General features: G+C 40.4%; 1 protein-coding gene across 21 annotated transcripts in view; it reads left to right on the top strand.

Annotated features, from left to right (window-relative positions):
- The window catches only part of EPB41 (erythrocyte membrane protein band 4.1), a 167,088-nt gene extending 145,034 nt beyond the window's left edge, over positions 1-22,054 (top strand). For 11 of the 21 annotated variants that reach the window (XM_031464533.2, XM_064493858.1, XM_031464526.2 and 8 more), the window contains 5 exons: positions 10,501-10,629; positions 16,617-16,718; positions 17,879-17,959; positions 20,589-20,693; positions 21,296-22,054. In XM_031464533.2, the coding sequence (XP_031320393.1) occupies positions 10,501-10,629; positions 16,617-16,718; positions 17,879-17,959; positions 20,589-20,687 (411 nt within the window). In that variant the 3' untranslated portion in view covers positions 20,688-20,693; positions 21,296-22,054. Of the gene's footprint in view, positions 1-8,838; positions 9,289-10,500; positions 10,630-16,616; positions 16,719-17,878; positions 17,960-20,588; positions 20,694-21,295 lie in introns of all 21 variants that reach the window. The other 10 variants (XM_064493856.1, XM_064493847.1, XM_064493849.1 and 7 more) reach the window with 2 other exon arrangements.
- The last annotated feature ends 201 nt before the right edge of the window (positions 22,055-22,255 follow it).

Here is a 22,255-nt window from a genome sequence, read left to right as displayed (position 1 = left end):
ACAAATTAAAGAAAAATCACCACATTAGTGTTATTATATAACCAAGGGAAATATTATTTATTTTTCATAACAGAAATAAGATTACAAATATTGATAATATAGTAAATGTATAAAGACATATGTTTTGTTTTTTAGAGCTTTTTCCCAAGGCATTTAAGGACATTCTTTGCTGAGACATAAACTTGCCATGTTTTGTTAAAGAGAAATACATAGAAATGAAGCACTCGCAATTAACTGATCTTATCAGGATTGGAGTCTACAATTTTAGTTTGCATGTTGCAGACCATTTGGGGGTATTATTTAAATACATCGTTGATAATTTAAGTGACTGTGATATTTATTGTTTACTTTAGTTAAGAACCAGGAGCTGGATTCTTCTGCTGGGTATCTTCCTTCTGTGCTTAGCAAGATAACCTCGATTCCTGCTGGTTCTGTGGGCATTTGCAGTGCAAAGCATTTCTTACTGGGTTTGCAAAGCAAGGGTAATGTGCTCTGTGGGTGTATGTGTGTCTGTGCATACCCCTCTCCCTCAATCCCACTGCCACCTCCTGCTCACTCCCTTTTTCTTATCAAAACTAATTTTTAAAAATTATTTAAACTTATTAAAAAGCCTAATGAATCCCCTTTTTCTGACGTAGACAAACACTGGTAAAAGTTATTAACTTTCTCTGGGATATTTGCATTTCAACAGGCCACAAAGTCATTGCAAAGATGATGTTGACATTACAGAGTTGATCATATCATTAAGCAGTATTTCCAAGGCCAGTCCTAACTCAGTTGACTTGATTGAGTGGCAAAATAGAATGAAAAGAATGTGAGAACCAACGGTAGTTTAATAGATATGGTGGGTTTAGGGTTCCACTGGGTAAAATGACTGCAAAGATACTATGCTAAATCTCAGACTCTCTGTTATGGAAAATTTAGTAATTTCTGGAAGCAAAATCTGTGGGTAGTAGCATAGAAAGATATGCTTTGGGCTTAGAAACAACAATAATCTGTAAAGTTTTAAAATGGTTGTAAATTTTGTGACCAATCAAAAATGTTCTCAGAACTATTAAAGATGTCCTATCCAGTGTTCTTCATGTGGAACATGGCTCAGGAATATTTAAATATCCTCAGAGTGTATCAGTTTTGGTTCTTATCTTCTATCACAGTTTCTTTCTTCTAAGTTCTGCCTGATGATGTTCTCTAAAATATAGTGAGAATCTGGCTCAGAACTTGCTAAGCTGAAAGGGAGACCAGACTTAGTTAAATCCATAGGGTTGGCCCACTTGGATACTTGACAAATACTTACATGTAAGTTCCTGTTTCTTTGCAAAAAGTAATATTTTAAGAAATATAGTACAAAGTCAAATAATATCTAGTGTTTGCCTAGCACTTCATTTTGAATGCTCTACACAATTAACCCTCACAATAGCCATATCAGGTAGGTAGTGGTGTTCTTGCTTTTTATGTGATAAAACTGAGTCTCAGAGAGGTTCAAGGACATGCCCCCAGTCAAGCAGTTTTTAAGTTAAAGAACTGGAGCTGCAACCCAAGTCTTGGACATTTCAGTCCAGTGACATTCTGTTACGCCCCAGCTGTATCCTAGGTCACTTAGTCCCCAGGTGAAAATGTAGTGAAAGTTACAGAAAGTGAATTAAGGAGAAAGTTGGAATTTGTGAGACCCTCATTATTTATAAAACCAGTTATTAAAAAATGGTTCTCTAAGATCCTGAAGCCACTAATGAGTTAATGTACTAACACTGGACTGCCCTTAACTTGCCTTAAATCCCCCAGGTTGAGTTTTGCAGAACATCCCAGAATCTGAAATAGGATCTCCCTCAGTCAGTAGCAACCAGAAGATGGGAATAAGAAAAGAGGCCTTGCCTATAATTGTTGAGACAAAGGGTCTCAAGGTTTTTGTTTGTTTGGCCTTGGATAATCTGGTTCCTGGTTTTAAAATCATTCAATAACAAGAATTGATTTTTTTTAAAGAAAATAGTTGTTTCCTTTATGTATTTATTGGGGATATTTAGATAGATCAAATAGTTCACATTCCCATTAATTAAATCAAACCTCAGGTCAAGGGAAAATTAGATTAGTGTCCAGAAGCAAACCAAAGACACCGTATCAAACCAAAAGACATTTTGTAACTCTAATAATTATTTGTTCTTCATCAAAGAAAATATTTTTGATATTCTGTACTTGAACCTCTAAGTATATTTTTGCAAAAGTGAAACTTGCTGATTTGGAAGAGTGTGTGAGACTATTTAAGATGGTGTTATGTAGAGTGGTTTAGGACAGGATATTTATGCAGTTTAGTGAGGGAATTTATATTTTGGTCTGGCCAGACTATGAAAATTCTCTTGCAATCATCATTTGTGTTTCCTGCTTCTCAATTTAGTCAATTTGATAAAATGTTGCCTTAGAATGTTAATGGCCTCTCTCTTAAAATTTGTCTTATATAATTTCAGCAAGTAAAAAAACTCGTATTTAATAATTTGTCTATAATGTCTATTTGAACATGCTTATATATATGAAGGTAAAATTTTTACAGGTATTGAAAAAATAGATCTTTGATAACACTGAGTAGAATATGAAGGAAAAGCATTTTTCTAAAGACCTAATATTAAACATATATTGATTTCAAGGTTCTTACTAGAAGTTAGCTTTATAACTGATGTGACTTTATTTTCTTCTTTCCTTTAAAATTGTTCTGTCAACTGTCTAATTCTGCTAATGGTGGACTCAATAATATTGCTGACTGGCTTATTTCAGGACTTAATGTAACATTATAATACCTGAGAATGCACAAAAAATAACAAGACATTGTAATTAAGCTTACAGACCAGCTCTGATAAAAGTTTGCCTTCCCCCCAAAGTTCCACCATTGCCCTAACCACCACATAACCCTGAGTTTATAGTGCAAACATACTTAACTGCCATCTGTACATATCATTGTCAATATCTTCATTCAGCTAAATATGAGTACCCTGAAAATTGTATCACTTCTTTCTTTTATTTATCCCAAAATCGCATAAAAGAGGATTCTCTTCTGAGGTGGCAGTTAAGCAACTGTTTATTGAATTTGGCCGATTCATTCTCTTGTCTTATACTTGATTTCAGTAAAAGAGGATCTCAGCCTGAGGTGCAGGGCACTCAGCCAAAACAAAACAGAACAGAACAGGCCACACACACAGGAAATATAAATCATTTTGATGTGAAGTATGATAGTGTTTATCTGTAGTCTGTATCTATAATCTAGAGTCAATGTTCAAATCAAGTTTTGGGATGCTTTAATATCTTATATTCCCAGTTGCTATCATGACTTTGGCAAGAGAGTGACTATTTTCCTTGAGTGTCTTCACTGTTTCAGAGACAGATACCTAATAAGAAATTCACAGAAAATCTGTGGCTTAATTCACAGATACAACCATATTTTTATTCACATTCCTGAGAATATTCCTGCCATCTCTAAATCAGAAAATATTAAACAAAATATAATGAAGCTACACCTTAAATTTGAACTGTTACTTTTCCACTCAAAAATATTGTCCGTTATAATTGACTCTGACTTTCAAAATCCACTCGCTAAATTACTATAGTTTTATGTTATAGTCTCCTTATAAAAGAGAATTTTCATACTATTTACTAGTTATTGATGTTTCTTATCATTCTTTTCACTAAGTACTTTTTCATTTAGAAAACTATTAAGGTTTATTTTTTAACTGTTCTTAAAGGCTTGGAGGATATTAAGAATTTATAAGCACTTCGTAAATTGTTTACCAGACTTCAGGTTTTATGGATCATTTCATTATGAAACCAGTACAAAAGCTTGCATAATAAAATCATTTAATAACAATTTTTGATTATGAAAGTGATGCCTCTTCATTTTAGAAAGATTAGGAAATACAGAAAAACACAAAGAAGTTAAAGTACTTGCAGTTCTACCCCTACTGATATGTTAGTATACTTTGAGGTCTTTTTCATGTTGTATAATTACATACATTGGAAAATATAATTTTTAAATGCGTAAGAAGTAAAACATAGCGTATTATCAAGGGGGGGATTTAGTCTTTGAAGTTACCTTTTCTGCCTTCTTCCCCCATTCCAACAATCTAATTGTGGTCCTGAAATGAAAGTACGTCCCTGAAATCATGTGGCAAGGTTGGCTGTGAAGAAGTCACTGTTCTTCACTTGGTCCTTAACTGCCTAGCCAGGGTTTTAATATATAGAAAGATAAATTGGGACAAGAGCAGGTCTTTTTCTTCCTTTTAACATAGAAAGGAATTGTTTCCTGTTGCCATTTGAAGGTAAAATTGGCCTTCACTAAGCAAGGAACAAGTGACCAAGTGTGTGTGGGGAAAATTACCGCATAGACCCTCCAGGAGAAACTTACATGGCTATTGCTTATATAGCAAAATTTTAGGAAGATTTTCAGGATTTATTTTCACTGTGATACTTACAGGATAAGAGAGTCTTGTCAGCATAACTGTGGTTTTTGCAGCAGTCACTTCAAGTGTATAAATCTCTTCCTTCAAAAATAACCTAAAAGGAGAAAGACTGGATTACATTTAATGGAATAGCAGCAGAATACCTATAAAACACCCATATTCTCCTCTTAATGATATCTGTAATCCCTACGTCAAGGGAGAGGTTATTTATAACTCACAAAGGCACATAGATCCTCAGGGTTTGATGATCCTGTGACATAATCCCTTTGAATAAATCATTTTCAAGAGGAAGCCTTTAGGGAAAAAAAATCCCTTGTTTTTTCCCCCAAACAAAGAAAATACTGAACTATCATACTTAGTAGGAGCCATTGATGTTTTAAGTAAAATTGAGAATTTTCAATCAAGCAATGTCCCTGCTCAATTAAATATTGGTCTGACATTCTTCTCATATTCTTGAAACCAACTAGACAGCCTTGCAGTACTTTACACAGGCAGCTGGTCTTTCTGTCGCAGCATCCTTCTTACAGATTCCCCCATCAGGCCAGACAAGCCACACATTCAGTCTCAATTTGGTGTGTCACTGTGGATGGTTCAGATGCAGTTATATATTTATTCATATCCTTGAGAAGATCCCTTTAAAGTTTCCAGGCCAATTTGTTTGTTATATGCAGTTGTGCAGAATCTTATATAATCCAGTGGCCCTTGCTGATATTCACAGCCAAAGGCACAGCACTGTCAGTTAGAATTCCTCACTCATGCTATATGCCAAATTGTGGGTGTCTTATGTCATGGGGATTTTGTATCTTCTTTTTGCCTCAGTCTTTTCTCCTAGCTTTCCAGCCTTCTCCTTATATTTCAAAATATAGTGTCAGCCCCTAAAATCAGACTCTGCTAAGAGGACTTTGGACAATCTTTGTACTTCCCAAAAGTATAGTCAGGTTTACTGTATATTCTTTTGAACATAATAGGACACGTCCTTTGGCCCTACTTGATACATTTTCTGTTGCCATGGGAAGAAGTGGCTTTAGAATCAGAGACTGACTTGAGCTTAAACCCTAGCTCCATCACTTACTAGCTTTGAGTTGCTTACCCTGTTTGTTTTCTTCATCTATAAAATAGATAGTGACTACCTCACAGTGAGGTGGTGAAAAATTAAATGAGAAAACAAAAAGTGACTTTCGCATGGTGAACATGCAATAATGTTAGTTTTTCTCTTATTTTACTGGAGTAGGAGACAGAATGGTGGACTAGACAGTGGGTCTGGTCACGTGGGCTACTTTTTATGTTCTAAACAAGCCTTTCAGTTTTTGAATAGCTCAAGGCAAAGCAGTTCTCAGGGCTCTTAGATTTATTTAGTATACTTTCAACAAGTTTTTAGTGAACATCTATTATGTGCCAAAAAACTGTGCAAGAGAGATACAGAGGCTAAGTAACACAGTAAGTCCTTATCCTCCAAGGAGTTTGTAGTCTAATGGAAAAGACAGATGACTAAACCAACAATGATAGGGCACAATGGGAATAAAAGAGGCATGGTCTCTAAACATACTTTAGGCAGCCAGGGAGAAACTTCCTGAAGAACTGACGCTAGCTGAGCATGGACGTGCAGGCAGAAGGAACAATACTGACGATACTGACAAACGCACGGAGGCAAAAGAAAGCACGCAGTGTTCTAGGAACTGCAGATAGTTTTGAATTAGTGGAGAGAGAGATGTGTGGAGGTGTAGCAGCAGGGAAGCTGAGGAGAGAGGTAAGAGTCATATTTTAAAGTATTTTCTAGTTTTGGTAAAGGATCTGAACTTTAGCCAGAAGACAGTGAAGAACCACTGAAGGGTTTTAAGCTGTAAAATGGAATTTTTAATATTTCATTTGAGAAATAAACATTTTAGGAGCAGAATAGAGGATGCATTCGAGGAAGGTTCGAGATGAGAAAGAAGGAAGGAGGAAAGAAAAGAAGAAAAATTGTTTAGGGCACTAGTAGTAAGCTTGGTGAGGCACTGTAAGAGTCTGAATGAAGGTAAAAGTGTGGGAATAGCAAAAAGCAGATAGATAAGGGAGATATTAAAGTGGAATAGAGTGGAGTTTGGGGCATATTGCCTTCCATATGCCTGGGAGATTGTCCAGTAAGTAGTTGGCTGTGTTGTCTGGACAAGAGTTCTGGTCAACAGAGCCAACTGGAGCGGTTGATTTGACCATATGTGAGAGTGCTGTGAGTGGTAATCCAAGCCAACTGTCATCAGTTTTCCTTTTATTTCCAATGACTAATACATATTAGGTGATCAATAAATATTTGTTGAATTGATACTACTGTGGCTACAGCTTTTACCCTTCGTCTCCTTCGTTTATGCTTTGAAAAAATTGACTGATCTGTCTTTACTCAGCAGTAGGCAACCTTGGGCCAGGTGGCCTAAGCAATGTTTAATCACAAATGGCTTCTTGATGACAGACCACTGCTTATCACTTGAGCAGACTGGCAAAAAACTGACTCTTACTTGATTATCTTAGGTATTTTCCTGGTTGTTTATTAATCAGCCTTCTCAGTTGTGACAAAATTTTTTGGAGAAGCCCCGAAGTTTGTCTCCACATGAGTGGGTTTGGATATGCTATTCACAGCACTCGAGCTAGCATATAGCAATTTGAGAAAGCCTGTTTGTTTATTACCAGCTGATCTATTTCTGGGCAGCTCCATAACAGCTTGTCTGACTCAAAAGAAGTGGTGAGATAAGTGCCCTAGAAAGTAGTACAGCATGTTAATAATATAACAACAAACTCATTCTTGTGTCCCTCAGGCCCTAGCTTATTAGAGGTGCTCAGATACTGTTGATTGAATTAAGTGAATCTATATGGTAATTGAGAATTTACAAAGTGCTTTCATATATATTATTATATTTGATCCTTGGGACCCTGTGAGCCAAACCAAGTATTATTCTCATTTTAAATATGAGGTAATCTATATACCCTTAGTGAGAATATTTCATGTTATCTCTGATACATCTGCAGGCAGAGACAGTTTCTGTTGTCATCTCTCAGTTCCATTTTATGTGTCCTAAGTAATATTTATGATCAGTCAGTGAAAGACCTGCCTAATCTGAATTCAGCTTTACCACTGGGAGATGCTCTTGAGTTGACTGTTTCAAGGTAGCTTAGAGGTAAAGTTGGTCTGAAGTTCTTGAGTGCAGTGCATCTTTTCTTGCCTCAGTTGACCACTGGTTTATATTTATCACAATGTAGGCTGGTTTACAACTTAAGGAGCAGCAGTGATTTTTTTAAAAATATATATAATACATATAATGTGATTTGAGTACTAAAATGTGTAAGCTGTTCCAAGCATGTGTCATTTACTCCAGGAACACCTTTTTAAAAGAGTCCTCTTCTGTTAAGTTCCTATGTGGTATGTAATATGGTAAACTGATCTGACCAAAATTTCAGGATCAAGTGGCTTATTTACAGCTCTCTGGTGAGCAAATGCAGGCATTACTTTTCTTGACGTTTGGGTTCTGCTGTATTGTTCATTCCTCAAATGGCTCATATTCTTTTCCTACTAGTGTGAATTCCTTCTCTTTTTCCACTTACAGAACCTTTCTTTAAACTTTAGGAGCAGGTCCATCTCTTGTGGTGTTATCTTCCCATCCATGTTCTCTTGGAAGTACTTTATTTTAGATCTTTTTCCTGTGGTGTCAGGCACTTAGCCCAGGAGGGAACTCATTGTGTTTCCAGGATTTATTTCTCTTAGGGATTGGAGATGTTATGTCATTCATCTGTGAAAAAATACTTCTCAGCTGCTAAGTCATATTTATTCTGTTTAAAAAGAAATGTTTTAATGTTTTAGATACTATAATTAATCCATGACAATGATTGGATTAATCTGTGCTGGGTATATTCAACTTCCATATCCCTGCCAACCAAAGTCTGAATTTTAGTTTCTCCATAGGGGCTGGTACGCTGATACATGTGGCTTGGAGATACATGGAACATTTTTCAATCTGATCAGACTCCTCAAGCGTATGTTTTGTTTGACTCATAAATTGCACTGTGTCCAGTGCATAGTAATGAGTTAGGTGTTTAGGAATAGTAATTCCTTTCAGTGTGAAGAATATGTGTTATGCAGGGAAGACCATAATAATAAGAAATGCTTGGTACTATGCAAGGCACATCAAAATTATTTCTCAAGGTTAGCAATGTTTTAGAAATATGACCAAAATGAGGCTGGAATTGCTGAAGCTGCTGATATGTGTAGTGAACAGCAGTTCTTCCTTTTGATCACCCCAGGAGCTAAGATCCTTGTTTTATATTAGTATTAATATTTTTTGAAGCCTCTTAAAAATCACTGTTGGTGCTCAGAGTTCACTGTTTTCCCCAAGTATTCCTAATCTTCTTGCTTTTTTATGTGTTCCTTCATTTGTAGAGTATAAATGGCATTCGCACAGAGGAGGTGGCTGCCATGACAAAGGGGCCACCTACCAACCCTGACCCTGAATGGGAGGGCCCCGAGCACTCAGTAATTCCTAGTGAGAGCCAAGTGACCACCCCGTCGAAGTCTCCACAAAACTTTGACTTTGGCTCCCTCTCCATAAGCAGCAAGGAGACAGAAGAGAAGGAGCAGGGGGCAGCTGGCTATGTTGATATTCAGGAAATGCCAAGAGGCCCAAGTGAGGAATGTATAGGAGTGGAGGAACAGGCCAGTGCCTTAAAGTTCCCAGTGTCACCAGCTTCCTCTCAGCTGCAACTTGGTGGAAAAAAGGCAGAGAGTAGTGAAGAACACATTACACCAGGAGAGCCACTTGGAAAGCAAAATGGATCATTTCTTGACTCTCGTGTGGGTAACCAGTTCCCCACCCTCATTCGAAGTTTCCAGGTAGTAACTGACTTGATGATGCAAATCTAATGACTCACTTTGGGAGAGGGCCAGAATCCGTTCTGTGGAGGAGGTGGTGGTGGTGGTGGTGGTGAGGGTAGTAGCCTCCTGGCTTTTTTCAAAATCACAGAATAAAATTGAAGCCCTTGATTACTACAGAGAAATTTATTCAGAGGCATTAACACTGTGGCTAGAAATGCTTTCTCCCTTGATGACCTTACAAAACTCTTGTGGGTAAACCCCAGCTGTTCATTTTTATGAAGCTGGCGTAAGCATGTTCCTCTTTTCCTTGCTCGAGTACGGGCTGTGTAAAGAAGTGAATTTCTGAGACTTTTATGATATGATGAGGAGCCTTAAGTGTTCTGAGACTCTGCTCAAAAAATTCAAATACTCTTAATTAAAAGGAGTAACTGATTTTTCAAATGAGAATTCAGGCCCCAAATAATTATGTATTGCAGCCACACAGTACAGCCCACCACTCCCACTGACCCCACTCACGGGAGCTTCCATGATCATAGGCACTAATCTCCTATGCTAAGGTGGATGACTGCTTAACTTTGTCATGATCAAACGGTAATTTTAGGGTGATTTATAGTCTTGGGGAAGGTGAGCTGATAGACAAGAACCCTTTGATATTTCACTGATATTCATTCTTCTGAAATTCTGAAATTAATCACCAGGTGGTGGTGGAACTGATTATTTTCTTTCCAGTTTTCCAAATACTGTTTCTTTTCAGTAACTCCAAAGTGAATGTCTGACATTGATTTGAAAGAAGTTAATGAATTCCAGGGTAATGCGTTCCAATGCCACTGCTATTTCATGTACCATTTGTACTTAGTGGAGGAAATGTAGCTGATTTTCTTAATTTTAATGGTACAGTCACAAGGACAAACAAAAGTGACTGCCATTTGGCAAATAGTTTTATATTCAAATTCTGAAGGTCAGTCTGAAGCATTTTGTATCACTAATCATAACTGTCTGATATTATAGCTTTCCATTAAACATATGAAAGTGATTACAGTAATGCTGTTCTTTAATATCCCTCATGATTTGACATCTTGTCAGGGCTACTTTGGAATAGTGTCTTGGGCAGAGATTGAGCTAGCCCTTTGCTTGATTAGAGCTATTACTTTGATCAGATCAATGTCAGAATATTAGTTCTCCACAGCCTTCTGAAGACTCCAGTAACTCTATTTCTTTACTGCTTCACAGCCTCCCCTGGTGAAGACTCAGACCGTCACCATCACAGACACTGCCAATGCTGTGAAAAGTGAAATCCCAACCAAAGATGTCCCTATTGTCCACACTGAGACCAAGACCATCACTTATGAGGCCGCCCAGGTAGGACATGGTTTGATGTTTCAGAACCAAAGACTCAAGTAAACATGATAAATAACCTTTCTTCACAGGGCTTCTGATCATTTGCTGCAAATAATGCTAGGCTTTTCTGGGGCAGTTCTTTTCGGAAGAGATTACTGATCTAAGGATCCCAAAATACTTTATTGAAAGCAAAGTTGTCCTGGATCTGATTGCTTATATCCACCCAATTCAGTTAGGGAGGGCAGTCTAGTGTGATGGTTGAGAACATGGGCTTTGGGTCAAACAAACCTGAGTTCAAATTCCAGTTCCAACATTTACTAACATAAACATGTGATTGAACATCTCTGAGCCTTTATGCCCCTCCCCGCCTCCCACCTCATCTGCCCCGCCTCCCACCTCCGCCCCGCCCCACCTCCCACCTCCGCTGCCCCGCCTCCCACCTCTGCCCCGCATGATGTTTACTATTTACCTCATGATTTTGTTACGAAGCTTATTTATATAAAATACAGAACTGTGTGGAATTGACTTGAGTACCATGCCTGAAAGCATAAGTAACAGCTATAATAATTAAAGTCAATTTATTACAATTAAATTCAAAATCACACAAGAATTTGGTACTTAAAATTTTTGTTTACTTCCTACGCTTAGTAAAATTTCTCCTTCATTGTTAATAATTTGAATGAGCTAGGGTTGCTTATGGTGAATTGTTTTGCTTTTCTTTTCTTTTCTTTCACAGAAGCCAAAACTGGGAAAAACTTTTCCTTCTAGGAACTGAGCTGTAAATTCATTCCTACAACAAATATTTGTTGAGCATTTATATTTTAGGCCAAAGCAGTGCACAAGGTGGACACAGGCCCCACCCTCTGGAACTGACACTCTGGTCAGGAGAGACAGGCAATAAACACATAAGCAAATGTATTAATTTCAGACAGTGATGAGAGCTGTAAAGAAACTAAAGTAGGATCAAGAGTTAGACAATATGGGATAACATGCAAGGTTGCTATTTTGGGGCTAGAATAGTCAGGGAAATCCTCTCTGAGGAGGTGACATTTCAGCTGAAGCCTGCATGATGGGGAAGAGGCAGCCCTGTGAGGCTCTGGCTGGGTGATCTCACATAAATCCTTTTCGTTAATCCTCACATCACCATAAACTGGATGATGAGATCCACCTTTAGGAAACAGTGTAGCTTGCCAATTAAAAGCATGTACTTTGCAATTAGACAAGTAGAATTTGTATCCTAGCTCAACCATGTACTCACTGGATAACTTTAAACAAATCACTCATCTCTCTAAGCCTCTGTTTCCTCGGTTGTGAAAGGGGATAATACTAACAACCATTGCAAGGTTTGGGGGAGAATGAAGTGAAATGATGTCTGTAAAGCACTTGGCACATTCACAGACACTCAGTTAACGTTGTTGTGCTTCCCCCTTCCCTGTCTTGTGACCTGGAATGTGGAATCAGTTTGATACATAATGGGAGGTTGTGTCAAGTTTTCTGGCAGTGGTGATAAAGTGGCATAATCAAAGCAGTGGTTTGGAAGATGGTTCCTAATGCTGTGTGCTGAACCTGTTAAAGGAGGGGCTGCCTGGAGACAGGAGTTCGGCTATGGCAGGTCTGGGGAGATGCTTGTAAAGAACTGAAGTGTAGCTGGAGGAAGCGAGAAGAAAGAGCTGTGTCAGGAGAGACAGAGATGGATGAACAGGACTTGGCAGTGGAGGGGACTGCAGAGGAAATCAGAGGACATTCCTTTAAGATTGTGCACACTCTGAGCCAGGGGATGTGAGAAGGAAGTACTTGCCTATGAGAGGGAACCCTTTATATTGTCACTACCATGGAAACAACCTAACTAGCTATCAGTAGGGAACAGGTTTGTAAATTATGGTACATCGAATTAAGATAATTCTGTACAGCTATTTGAAAAAGCTTCTGATGGGAAATAATCTATATGACAAATTAGTAAATGAAAAAATTGTAGTGCAACATGTTATAAATAATATGCTGCTTTTTATGGGAGGGAAAAGGGATGTATGTACAGCTGTGTATGAATAGGCTTATATGTGAATATACGATCTCTGAATGGGTACTCAAAAAACCAAAAACCAAAAAACTGCCCATGGTAGCCTGGGGTGAAGAGGCCTGGGACTGCTGGATGTGGTCAGGAGTAGGAGGGAGACTGACATTTCACTGATCTCCATTTTGAAGTTTTAAGATTTTGTAGTGTGTGCATATAAAAAAATTTTTTTTAATGGTTCAAAATAAATTATTTTAAAAGTTGTTGGTGGGGAAGGGTATAGCTCAGTGGTAGAGTGCGTGCTTAGCATGTACAAGGTCCTGGATTCAATCCCCAGCACCTCCATTAAATAAATAAATAAATAAGTAGATAAATAAGCCTAATTACCTCCCCCCCAAACAAAAACAAAACAAAACAAAAATGTTGTTGGGGCCATGCTGCCCACAGAAACCCATGTTCGATGTGAGTGTAGCACTTGTAAAGCAGAGGGAAGAGAAGCACTAATTTTAAAATACCATAACATGGGAGAGAAATACAGAGGCAGCGTGATGTACAAGATAAAGCACGTGGGCTTTGGAGTTAGAGGGATCTCAATTCCAACACTTGCTAGTTTTGTGACCTTCAGCAAGTCACTTAACCTCTTTGAGCCTTAGCTTTCTCTTCTGAAAAATACCTTTATAAGATTATTGAGATAAAGATATTTGCCTGGCACATTGTAGCTATTCAGAAATGGTAGCCATTACTTAGCTAGATAGTAGAGTGTAGTGGGAAAAAACGTTGGCTTTGAAATTAGATTTTCTGGGTTTGTACCTGCTCCATCGCCTACTAGTGTGCAGTCAAGTTACTGAATCACTCTGTGTCTCAGTTTCCTCATTTGTAAAATGAGGCTAATAATAGTTCTACCTCATAGGGTTGTTGTGAGGGATAAATGAGTTAATGTACATAAAATGTGTATTTCAAAATGTGCATTTCAAATTAATTCAATTCATTGTCACTGCCATGGGAACAGCCTAAATGTCCATCAGTAGGGAACAGGTTAAGTGCATTATAGTACATCCAATTAAGGTAATTCCTTATGGTTATTTAAACAAGCTTCTAATGGGAATATCTATGTGATAAATTGGTAAATGAAAAAGCACGGTGCCATATGGTATAAATAATATGTAGGAAAAAGTGCCTAGCACGTAATAAGCACCAGATAATTATTGTCTGCTGTCATTGTTTATTTACTATAACTATTTCTACTTCTGTTTTTACTATTTTGCCAGACAAGTTAACCCAGAACCCTGTTTTTAATCCGTCCATAATTCCCACATTTGGGACATAGTGAGAGGAGGTGGGGGGCCAGAATTAGGGTTTTATTGCTTGCATATGTGTACAAGTATGTGTGCTTGAGTGCACATTTACATGCAGTGACATGCACAGATTTTAAGCTTCAATTTGATTGGTTTTGACAAATGTACCTACCTGTGTAACCAAGACACACTTAGGATACAGAGCATTTCCATGACTCTTGAAACTTTCTTCATAGCCTTTTCCAGTCCATCCCTACCCCTCTAGGCAGCCACTGCACTGTTTTCTATCACCATAGCTTAGTTTTGCCTGTTCTTGGCCTTCATATAAATGGAAGTATACGGTCGTACACTTTTGGGTCTGAAGGTGTTTTTCAGATTCATCCATGTTATTTGAACCCATAGTTCACTGTTTTTTATTGTTGAGTTGTATTCCATTGTATAAATATACCACAGTGTGTTTATCCTTTTATTTGTTGATGGACAGTTGAGTTGATTCCAGTTTGGGGCAAATATGAATGAAGCTGCTATAAACATTCATGCAAGCCTTTCTGTGGACATATGTTTTCACTTATCTTGGGTAAACACCTAAGAGTGGAATTGCTGGGTCATAGGATAAAGGGCTGTTTAAGTTTATAAGCAACTGTGAAATCCACAGTACCAGTTTGAAGAAACATTGGTAAGAGTGTAAGTTGGAAATCATAACAATGTCTTCTTCCTGTTCCACTTTCCTCAGAGACAAAAAAGGAGGAATAAAGGGGTGTGTGGGAGGAGAGGAAGCCAGAATTTCAGGTTTAGTAGAGGAGGAGCTCTTCAGAAAGATTTAGCCTTCCTGGCACACAACTTCTTAATAATAACTCATAAAGTATTTTTATTTCTGAAATCTCTTGATCTTCACAGCAACACTATTACAGGATCGCTTGTTATAAATGAGAAAATGAAAGCTCAGAGGAGTCAGAATGACTTGCCCAGGGTCCCACGGGTAGTTGCTGTCTGAGCTGGGACCCAAACCCAGTCTTCAGGCAAGAAGTTTCTTGCCCTGAATCCTAGTTCATACGCTTATTAGCATAGAACCTTGACAAATTCTTTAACCTTTCTGGACCTCAGTTTTCCTGACTCTACAGTGAGTCTAATAATAGTATGTACTTTAGATATTGAGAGGTGTGATTAAGATAACAGTTCCATTATGTGCTTGGCATGTAGTAGGAGTGCAGTAAACATTAGTTGAGTCTGAATCTAAGGTAGATAAGTGGGTCTGGGCTGAGAAAAGTGTTCGTGAACTAGCCAGTAATATACCTGGTATGATGGTGGCACATGTGAAAGACCCAGGTGGCACAATCATGTTCCCACTCTTTGTTTTGTCCAGATTCCTACCTGGAAGGGAACTCAGCCAGGGACTCTTCTCCTCCTTCTGTCCTCCTCCCAGTATCTAAAAAGTTTGGCTAAATGAAATGTGGTCCTGCTTATGAAAAGGATGGAGGCCTCTGCCTGTCATACAAGTGACTAACATAAAGAGGCAGAGAAAGATAGTAACCTAACACATTGCTTGCTGCAGGACCCTTTATGAAATAATTGCAGTTCTCTAAATCCCCCTCGGAGGTAGTGTGCAATATCAGTACCAGATATTTTAGGTCATCACTATCTGAAAAATATGTTGCTGTAGGCAGCCTCCATCCTCCTTGTCTCATGTTTCCATCTTGGTGAGGGGATTATCAGCAGCTCTGAGTCTGCTAACCAGACAGTTGCTGATAACTGTTTGTCGGGCTGAGTTTGGCCCCTGCCAACCACCTCTCTTCCTTTTTGCTAATGTCATTTCTTAGCCTGATCATAGTATGTTTATTTTATTCATAGTACCGTGAGCTCCGGAGGAACACCAAGTAGCCCAGCCTTGTTCTCTATATAGATTAGTTGTGTAGCCTGACATTTTACATACTTTTCAACCCCTCCTATAATAGGGAGGATCCATTTCAATAATAGTTTTGTTGTCAGAAATGTCATTGAGACATTTTATTTCTTCCCACTTTGCCTTAAAGGGACATTTTCTACTTCTTGTGCTCCAGTCTCCCAACTTGAGCTTCAAAGCAGATAGCCCAAGATTCCTTGACCCTTTAAGCCCCAGCAAGGACCTTTCCTGGTTCTTTCTGAAAAGTTCTACCCTATGATTCAGAACCTACCCATGCTTTAGCAATCAGGGGTTTATAACTTTCCTTCCTGCTTTGGGTGGTGTATAAAGAGCTCCATTTTTATGCAAAGGGAATATTTGCAGAGTATTAGGATTGAGTCCTTGGGCAAATCATTCACTTTCTCTGAGCCTGAGTCTTACCTGGGTGTGCTAATACATTTCTGCCTTTGCTATTTATATTCACAGGGCTTGTGTAAGCATCAGAAAAGATGTTTTAAAAGCCATTTGTGGACATAAAATGCTGCATACATGCGTGTAGTCACTCTTGTTGACCTGTGGCTTCACTCCTGCCTCCTTTTTCTGATCCACTCCTGTCACTGACCCAATGCTGAGGAAACTGGACCTGTCCAACTTTCTAAAACAAGCCTTATTCCCAGGGAATTTAATTTATTAAATAATAGATTATTGTAAGGGATCGGGTTTTTGCTTTAGAATGTACAGCTGCAGAGCAAGGGTGCACCTGCACCGTTTGCCCACGGGGCTTCCTGAGAAGCATGATGAGGAGTTGTGTTTCCTTCTGTAGACTGACGACAGCAATGGGGACTTGGACCCAGGAGTCTTGCTGACAGCTCAGACCATCACATCCGAGACCACCAGCAGCACCACCACAACTCAAATTACCAAGGTAATAGAGAGCTAGAAATTCCTTCCGGGGTCCAGTGGCATGCCCAGCTTGCTGCCTCTCTCCAAGAAGCACCTTGGTCCATAAGAAAGGGGTTTCAGCCCCATCCCTACTGAGCCAAATTATTCCCAGTGTCCGGGATGGGAAGGCCCTGGTTCTTTCCCCATAACCCAGGGAGACCTTGAGCATCCCTGCCTACCGAGTGGTCCCATGAGGTCCCATGTGATTGTTCTCTTTACACAAGGGTCTTTCTCTCTGGTCAGTGAGTCCCGTACCTGGCTATGGAGGTGAGTTTAAAAAGTCAATTTAAGGGCAGGTGTTATTATTATTAAGCAACCATATTTTCCAAGCCAAAAATCAGAACTCAAGGTCTGACGAGGAATTTTTATTTTTATCCTGATCATGTCCAGGATCAAGGCCATGAGAATGGTAGTTTGGATGCTGAAATGTTGGAATTATTAGAATATTGTTTACAGGAGCAAGAGGGACAAAGTATCTAAAACTGAAACTACTTTCAGAAAATCAGGACAGTCCGTGTTTGCTGTAACACTAGAGGAAAATACATTTTCTTATAAGTAGGAGATCTAGATTCCTGACCAAGCTGCATCGTCAACACATAGGTGACTAGAAACCAGTTACTTAACGCGTCTAGGCCTTGGTTTTCCTCATCTGTCAAGTAGGGAAACCTTCCCACCCTGAGGGGATTATTTGAGAATCTTTTGACATTAGTAATATGAAAATGTTTTAAAATAAAGAGCCTAATTTCAAGCTGCATGACGTTTTTGACCATATTCTGATTTTTTTTCTCTTGAAAGTAATCAAAATATACATGAAAAGAGCAAAAAGATACACCTGTTTTGTTTACTCACTGAAATTCTGTGGTGTTTGGGAGAAAGAAAAAGGAAAAAGGAAATAAATAGAGAATGATGATTTTCTGTTTAAAGATTTTAGCAATACAAGGGAACAGAGGTGTGCTTATTTTAGTGGGTCCAATCAGGATTTCGAACAGCTGCATGAGAAAGCTGTCCTATGCAGTACCCAGCAGCAGATTAAAATTTGTACTATAGTTTTCTGAATAATTTCTTTCTATTGTTTTGCAGTTTTGAGGTTTTTCCTTTCTTTCTTTCTTTCTTTCTCATATGATCACCTCCGTTTGTTTTCAGACTGTGAAAGGTGGGATTTCAGAGACCCGAATTGAGAAGAGAATTGTGATCACAGGAGATGCCGATATTGACCACGATCAGGTGGGAATGCCAAGGAGATTCTGGGCATGGGAGGGGTTCTGAGGCAGGACCACTGATGGATGTCAGAGTTGGCATGCAAAAGACAACAGCTTTTTCTCCAAAGAGCCCCTTTGGCTACTCTAGCTTTTAATTGAAAAGAAGGACCAAGGGAATTAGACCTCAGAGGCCTGCAGAATGAGGGCCGCAGATTGGGGAAGCAGAGAAGCGTGACAGAAAGAACAAGCTCTTTAGACTCAAAAGACTTGTGTTCAAATCCTAGTTCTTACCGTGTTCTAGCTCTAATTCCCTAGGCCTCTGTTTCCTCATCTGTAAAACAGCATCTTCCTTCAAGGTGGTTGTGAGAATCAAGTGAGATACGAATGTATGTCATGTGGCATGTGGTGGGCGCCAAGTAAACGGAGCTGTTGCTATTCAGGAGCTATCGTGTACCTAAACCTGTGCTGGAGACAGTGTATCAAACCAGGGTGTGGCCTCTATCTGCAGAGGGCTGTCACAGCTGCTGGGCCGGCTAGTGGGGACATAGTGTCATGGACTGGAAATCAGGAGACTTGGAACTAGCTTTCTGTCCTGGGTCTATCCCTAACTTGCTGTATGACCTTGGGCAAATCACTCACCTCCAATTTTTTTTTCCTCTCCTAAAAGAGAATAGGTTGATCTAGATAATTTATGGGCCCTTCTGAGTGCTAAAATTCTGTACTTTTATGTTAATTAGGTGCTAATTGTGTGCTTCAAGCAATTAGCAAATAATAAGGTCAGGATTAATGTTCCCAATTCTCTGCTGGGTGAGGTTAGAACAGTAAAGCTGCAGAGAAGAGGGGGTGGAAGAGACTGCATGCAAATGCTTCTGGAATCATTGACAGGAACGCTGGAGCAATAGTTCTGTGGCCTTTATGCTGATGTGCTGAGTGCCTTAAAAAAAAAAAAAAAAAAAGGCCTGAGCTGCAGTGCTGGCGGTTCCCTTGGTAGCAGAGTTGAGACTTACAGTTGAGAACACTAGGCCCAGGGTCGCAGCAACAAGGCTGCAGAAGCTCAAGTGGGAGCTTCGCAGCCTGTTTGCCCCAGCTCCAGGGATCCTGCTGCGTTACCAGCCTGCACCCACCTACTCGTCTGCTGTGATTTGGGCCCCTGCCATGTGCTCGGTCTGTGCTGGGTGGCCAGAGCCGCAGGATGGGAAGGTGTTTTGGCTTCGGAGTGAGACAGACCTGGATTGAATCCTGACTGTGCAACTTACTGGTTGTATGCCCTTGAGCAAGTTTTTTTTACTTCTCTGAGCTATAGTATCACCATCTGTAAAATAAAGATAATTATAGGTTTCTTTCAGGGTTATTGTGACAAAGGGACAAGCACACTTGATAGCTCAGAGAGATGCTCCAGTGCCCCTCAGTCTCCAGGGTACAAGGGACATACAGAAGGGATAAGACGTGGTGCACTTTGGATGGGGAGAGGAGCACTTTAAGAAGGAGAAGTAGTGAGGTTCAGGCTGTCAGAGAGAGAGGTGTAGGCCAGAGTGACCAAAGAGAGGGCTTGGGCTGGGCCTTGAAGCATGAGCAGACAGGCTGGGCAAACAGGATGAGGGAGGATGTGCAGGGGCCTATAGAGGTAGCGATTCCAAGAATGGCTTTCATGGAGTCAAGAATCCAAAACAGAGCTTTCCCTTCCTCCCGTCCCTCCTACAGGTAGTCTTAAGAGCCAGGGTCAACAGCTAGCTGGTCAGAATCTAGCTCGAGTCCTTTTTGATGGGGGACCTGACTCTGAGAATCCCATTGCCACCTGCCTCCAAAGGCTATGCTCGTCTACCTTGGGGTGCTCTGAGCGTGAGGCTCAGAGACTTGCAGCCCAAGGGGAGCAGTGGTATCATTACTCTTCTTTGACTTTCCCTCTGCTCCCTTCAGCTTTTCTAAAATGATTAAAACTCCTCCAGATGCTAAAACAGGGTCGCCGTCCCCTTCCTCTTCCTGCCGAAACTAAGACAGTGTGGTAACGAGGAAAGTCTGAGAGACTAAGTGAAAAATCCCCGTTGCATTGCTTACTAGCTGTGAAATGTTAAGTACTTTATTTAACCACTGAACCTCGGTTTCCTCGCCTACAAATGGAAATAATGACAGTACCCTAATTCACTGATTTGTTGTGAAGATCAAATAAATAATAATAAGTAATGTACTTAGGCCAGTGTGTGGCATGTCACGGACCAGCCCTCCCACTCTCCCTTCCTTTCTTCTCTCTACTTTAGCCAAAGACATCTCTTGCTTTTCATAGTGTGCTTCGTTATTTTCCCTCCTGTCCCGAGCTTCCTAGTTACCCTACGCTGAACACACACTTTGCTTTGTCCTTTAGACTCACTTTCTTGAGTGAATCCTCCCAGAGCCACCCAGGCTGTCACTCCTGAAGTCCCTCTCTGATTCCTTGCAGACAGCTCTAACCTTTCCCTGTCTCTGTTTTCAGTCCAGGAGCCTCCCCTGTGCAGCACGGGGTGGGTAAAGTCATCATCACCTTGGCTTAGCTTAAATGCTGCCCTGGTACCACAGACAGAAAGATTGAATTTGCCAGAGAAATGGTGTCCTGTGACCCCTGCCTTCCTTCACCAGCCAGGCCGCTGTCTGCCTGATGAGCATGTTTCTGTCTTTCTCAGGTCCTCGTACAGGCCATCAAGGAGGCAAAGGAGCAGCACCCAGACATGTCAGTGACCAAGGTGGTTGTCCATCAGGAGACCGAAATCTCTGAGGACTGAGCTCAGGTATGGGCAGTTCTTGTGGGGTGGAGCCATCGCCCAGAGGTGTCCACCCTGGGACTCGATAAAATAAAGGCAGGGGAGGGTGATATGGGAGGTTATTAAGTATGGCTCCACCTAAAGCTCCTCCTGCCCTCAGCAGTGCCAGCGTGATGGGTTGGAAGAGATACCCCAAGTGTGGATTAAACCTCACCCACCTCCTGAATCTTCATGCATCCTCCTGCTTTTCCGCCTCATCTCCCCCTGCTCTTCCCGCTGCTGCTCTGCTCTCTGCTGTCAGGTCTCTGAATGAGACCTGGGAGGGCCAGAGGAAGAGAACAAAACCAAGAAAAGCAAGACCAGCTGAGGGGAAATAAGGGGACTGGGGGACAGAGAAGAAACGGCTGAAGCTCTGGGGCCAGACTAGAGAGTGGAAGCAGAGTATCTGCTTTTGGGAGCCAGGGCTCCAGACAAATTCATGCCCCAAAGTAGAATCACCATGTAGAACAGGGCCCTGTGAAACCACTCAGGCCCTGATTGTCCCTTGTAGCTGCAAAGAACTTGGCACTGGGACTGGGTAGCAGGCTCCTTTGCAGGATTTTAAAACTTTGCTTCTTTCTTTTCTCTAGGAACTATCCTATCCTCCCACCCCACTCCCTGCCCATCTCCCATCTGAGAGGAAACCAGTGGAATGATAAAGACGCTAACCTGCAATAGTCAGACTTCAGAATTTTAAGATGACTCTGAACCACCAGAAAATCAATTTCATTTTCTATGTGGAGTTTATACCAAGAGAGTCTTCTAGATATCACTGATCCTTTTGAATACCTTTTTCTATATTGTGATACCAGAATTCTCAACTTTTCACTCTATGGACTGTTTTTAAAGAGCTTTTTGGTTTTTTTATGGGGTGGTTTGTAACCCCTTCAGCCCAGCCTCTCTCCATTTATACTGACAGGGTCCACAGCATTCTTCGGGAAATCCTCCAGGGACTCTGTCAGCTGTGTTGGGGGCCAAAGCCAGCTTAATGGGGCTTCCCTGCTCCTCCCCTAGTTTTATACCCTTTAGATGACAGCAGAAACTTCATAAACCAGCCCTTTCTCAGAGCCAATGATGTGACTTTACCAGAACGTCAGGCAGGGCAGCTGCCCTGATCCACAGACCCCAGGAAAATGTCCCTGTCTGTCCCTTTGCTGAGGGTGGTTTTGGTGAGACAGAGACCTCTGCTAAGAATATAGTATTGTTTTTCTTTCCTCCCTCCTGTTCTTTCTTTTTGGAGCTTCTTTAGATCAAAGATGTAAGACATTGCTTCAGATGTATCTGATACTGTGAATGTTTGAACATATCTGTGGCCTTCACCTTCCTGCCCTCCCTCCCCTTTTACCTCATCAGAAGCAGTGGCTCTGCTAAGTTCTCCCCCCACCTCCCATCTCAGGAGACCAAAACTCACGGAAGAATAGGCACTTTTGGCCAAAAGCACTGATGGCACATTTTTAGTGGTGATTTGGACAAAGAAAGTTAACAGGATTTTTTAAAAAGGTTTTCTAGTTCTGGGAATGTGTGCTTCACACAGGGGAATGGTGGGGTTT

Source organism: Camelus dromedarius, chromosome 14 (genome assembly GCF_036321535.1).
Source record: "Camelus dromedarius isolate mCamDro1 chromosome 14, mCamDro1.pat, whole genome shotgun sequence".
NCBI lineage: Eukaryota > Metazoa > Chordata > Mammalia > Artiodactyla > Camelidae > Camelus > Camelus dromedarius.
This window is presented reverse-complemented; position numbering and strand designations above follow the sequence as displayed.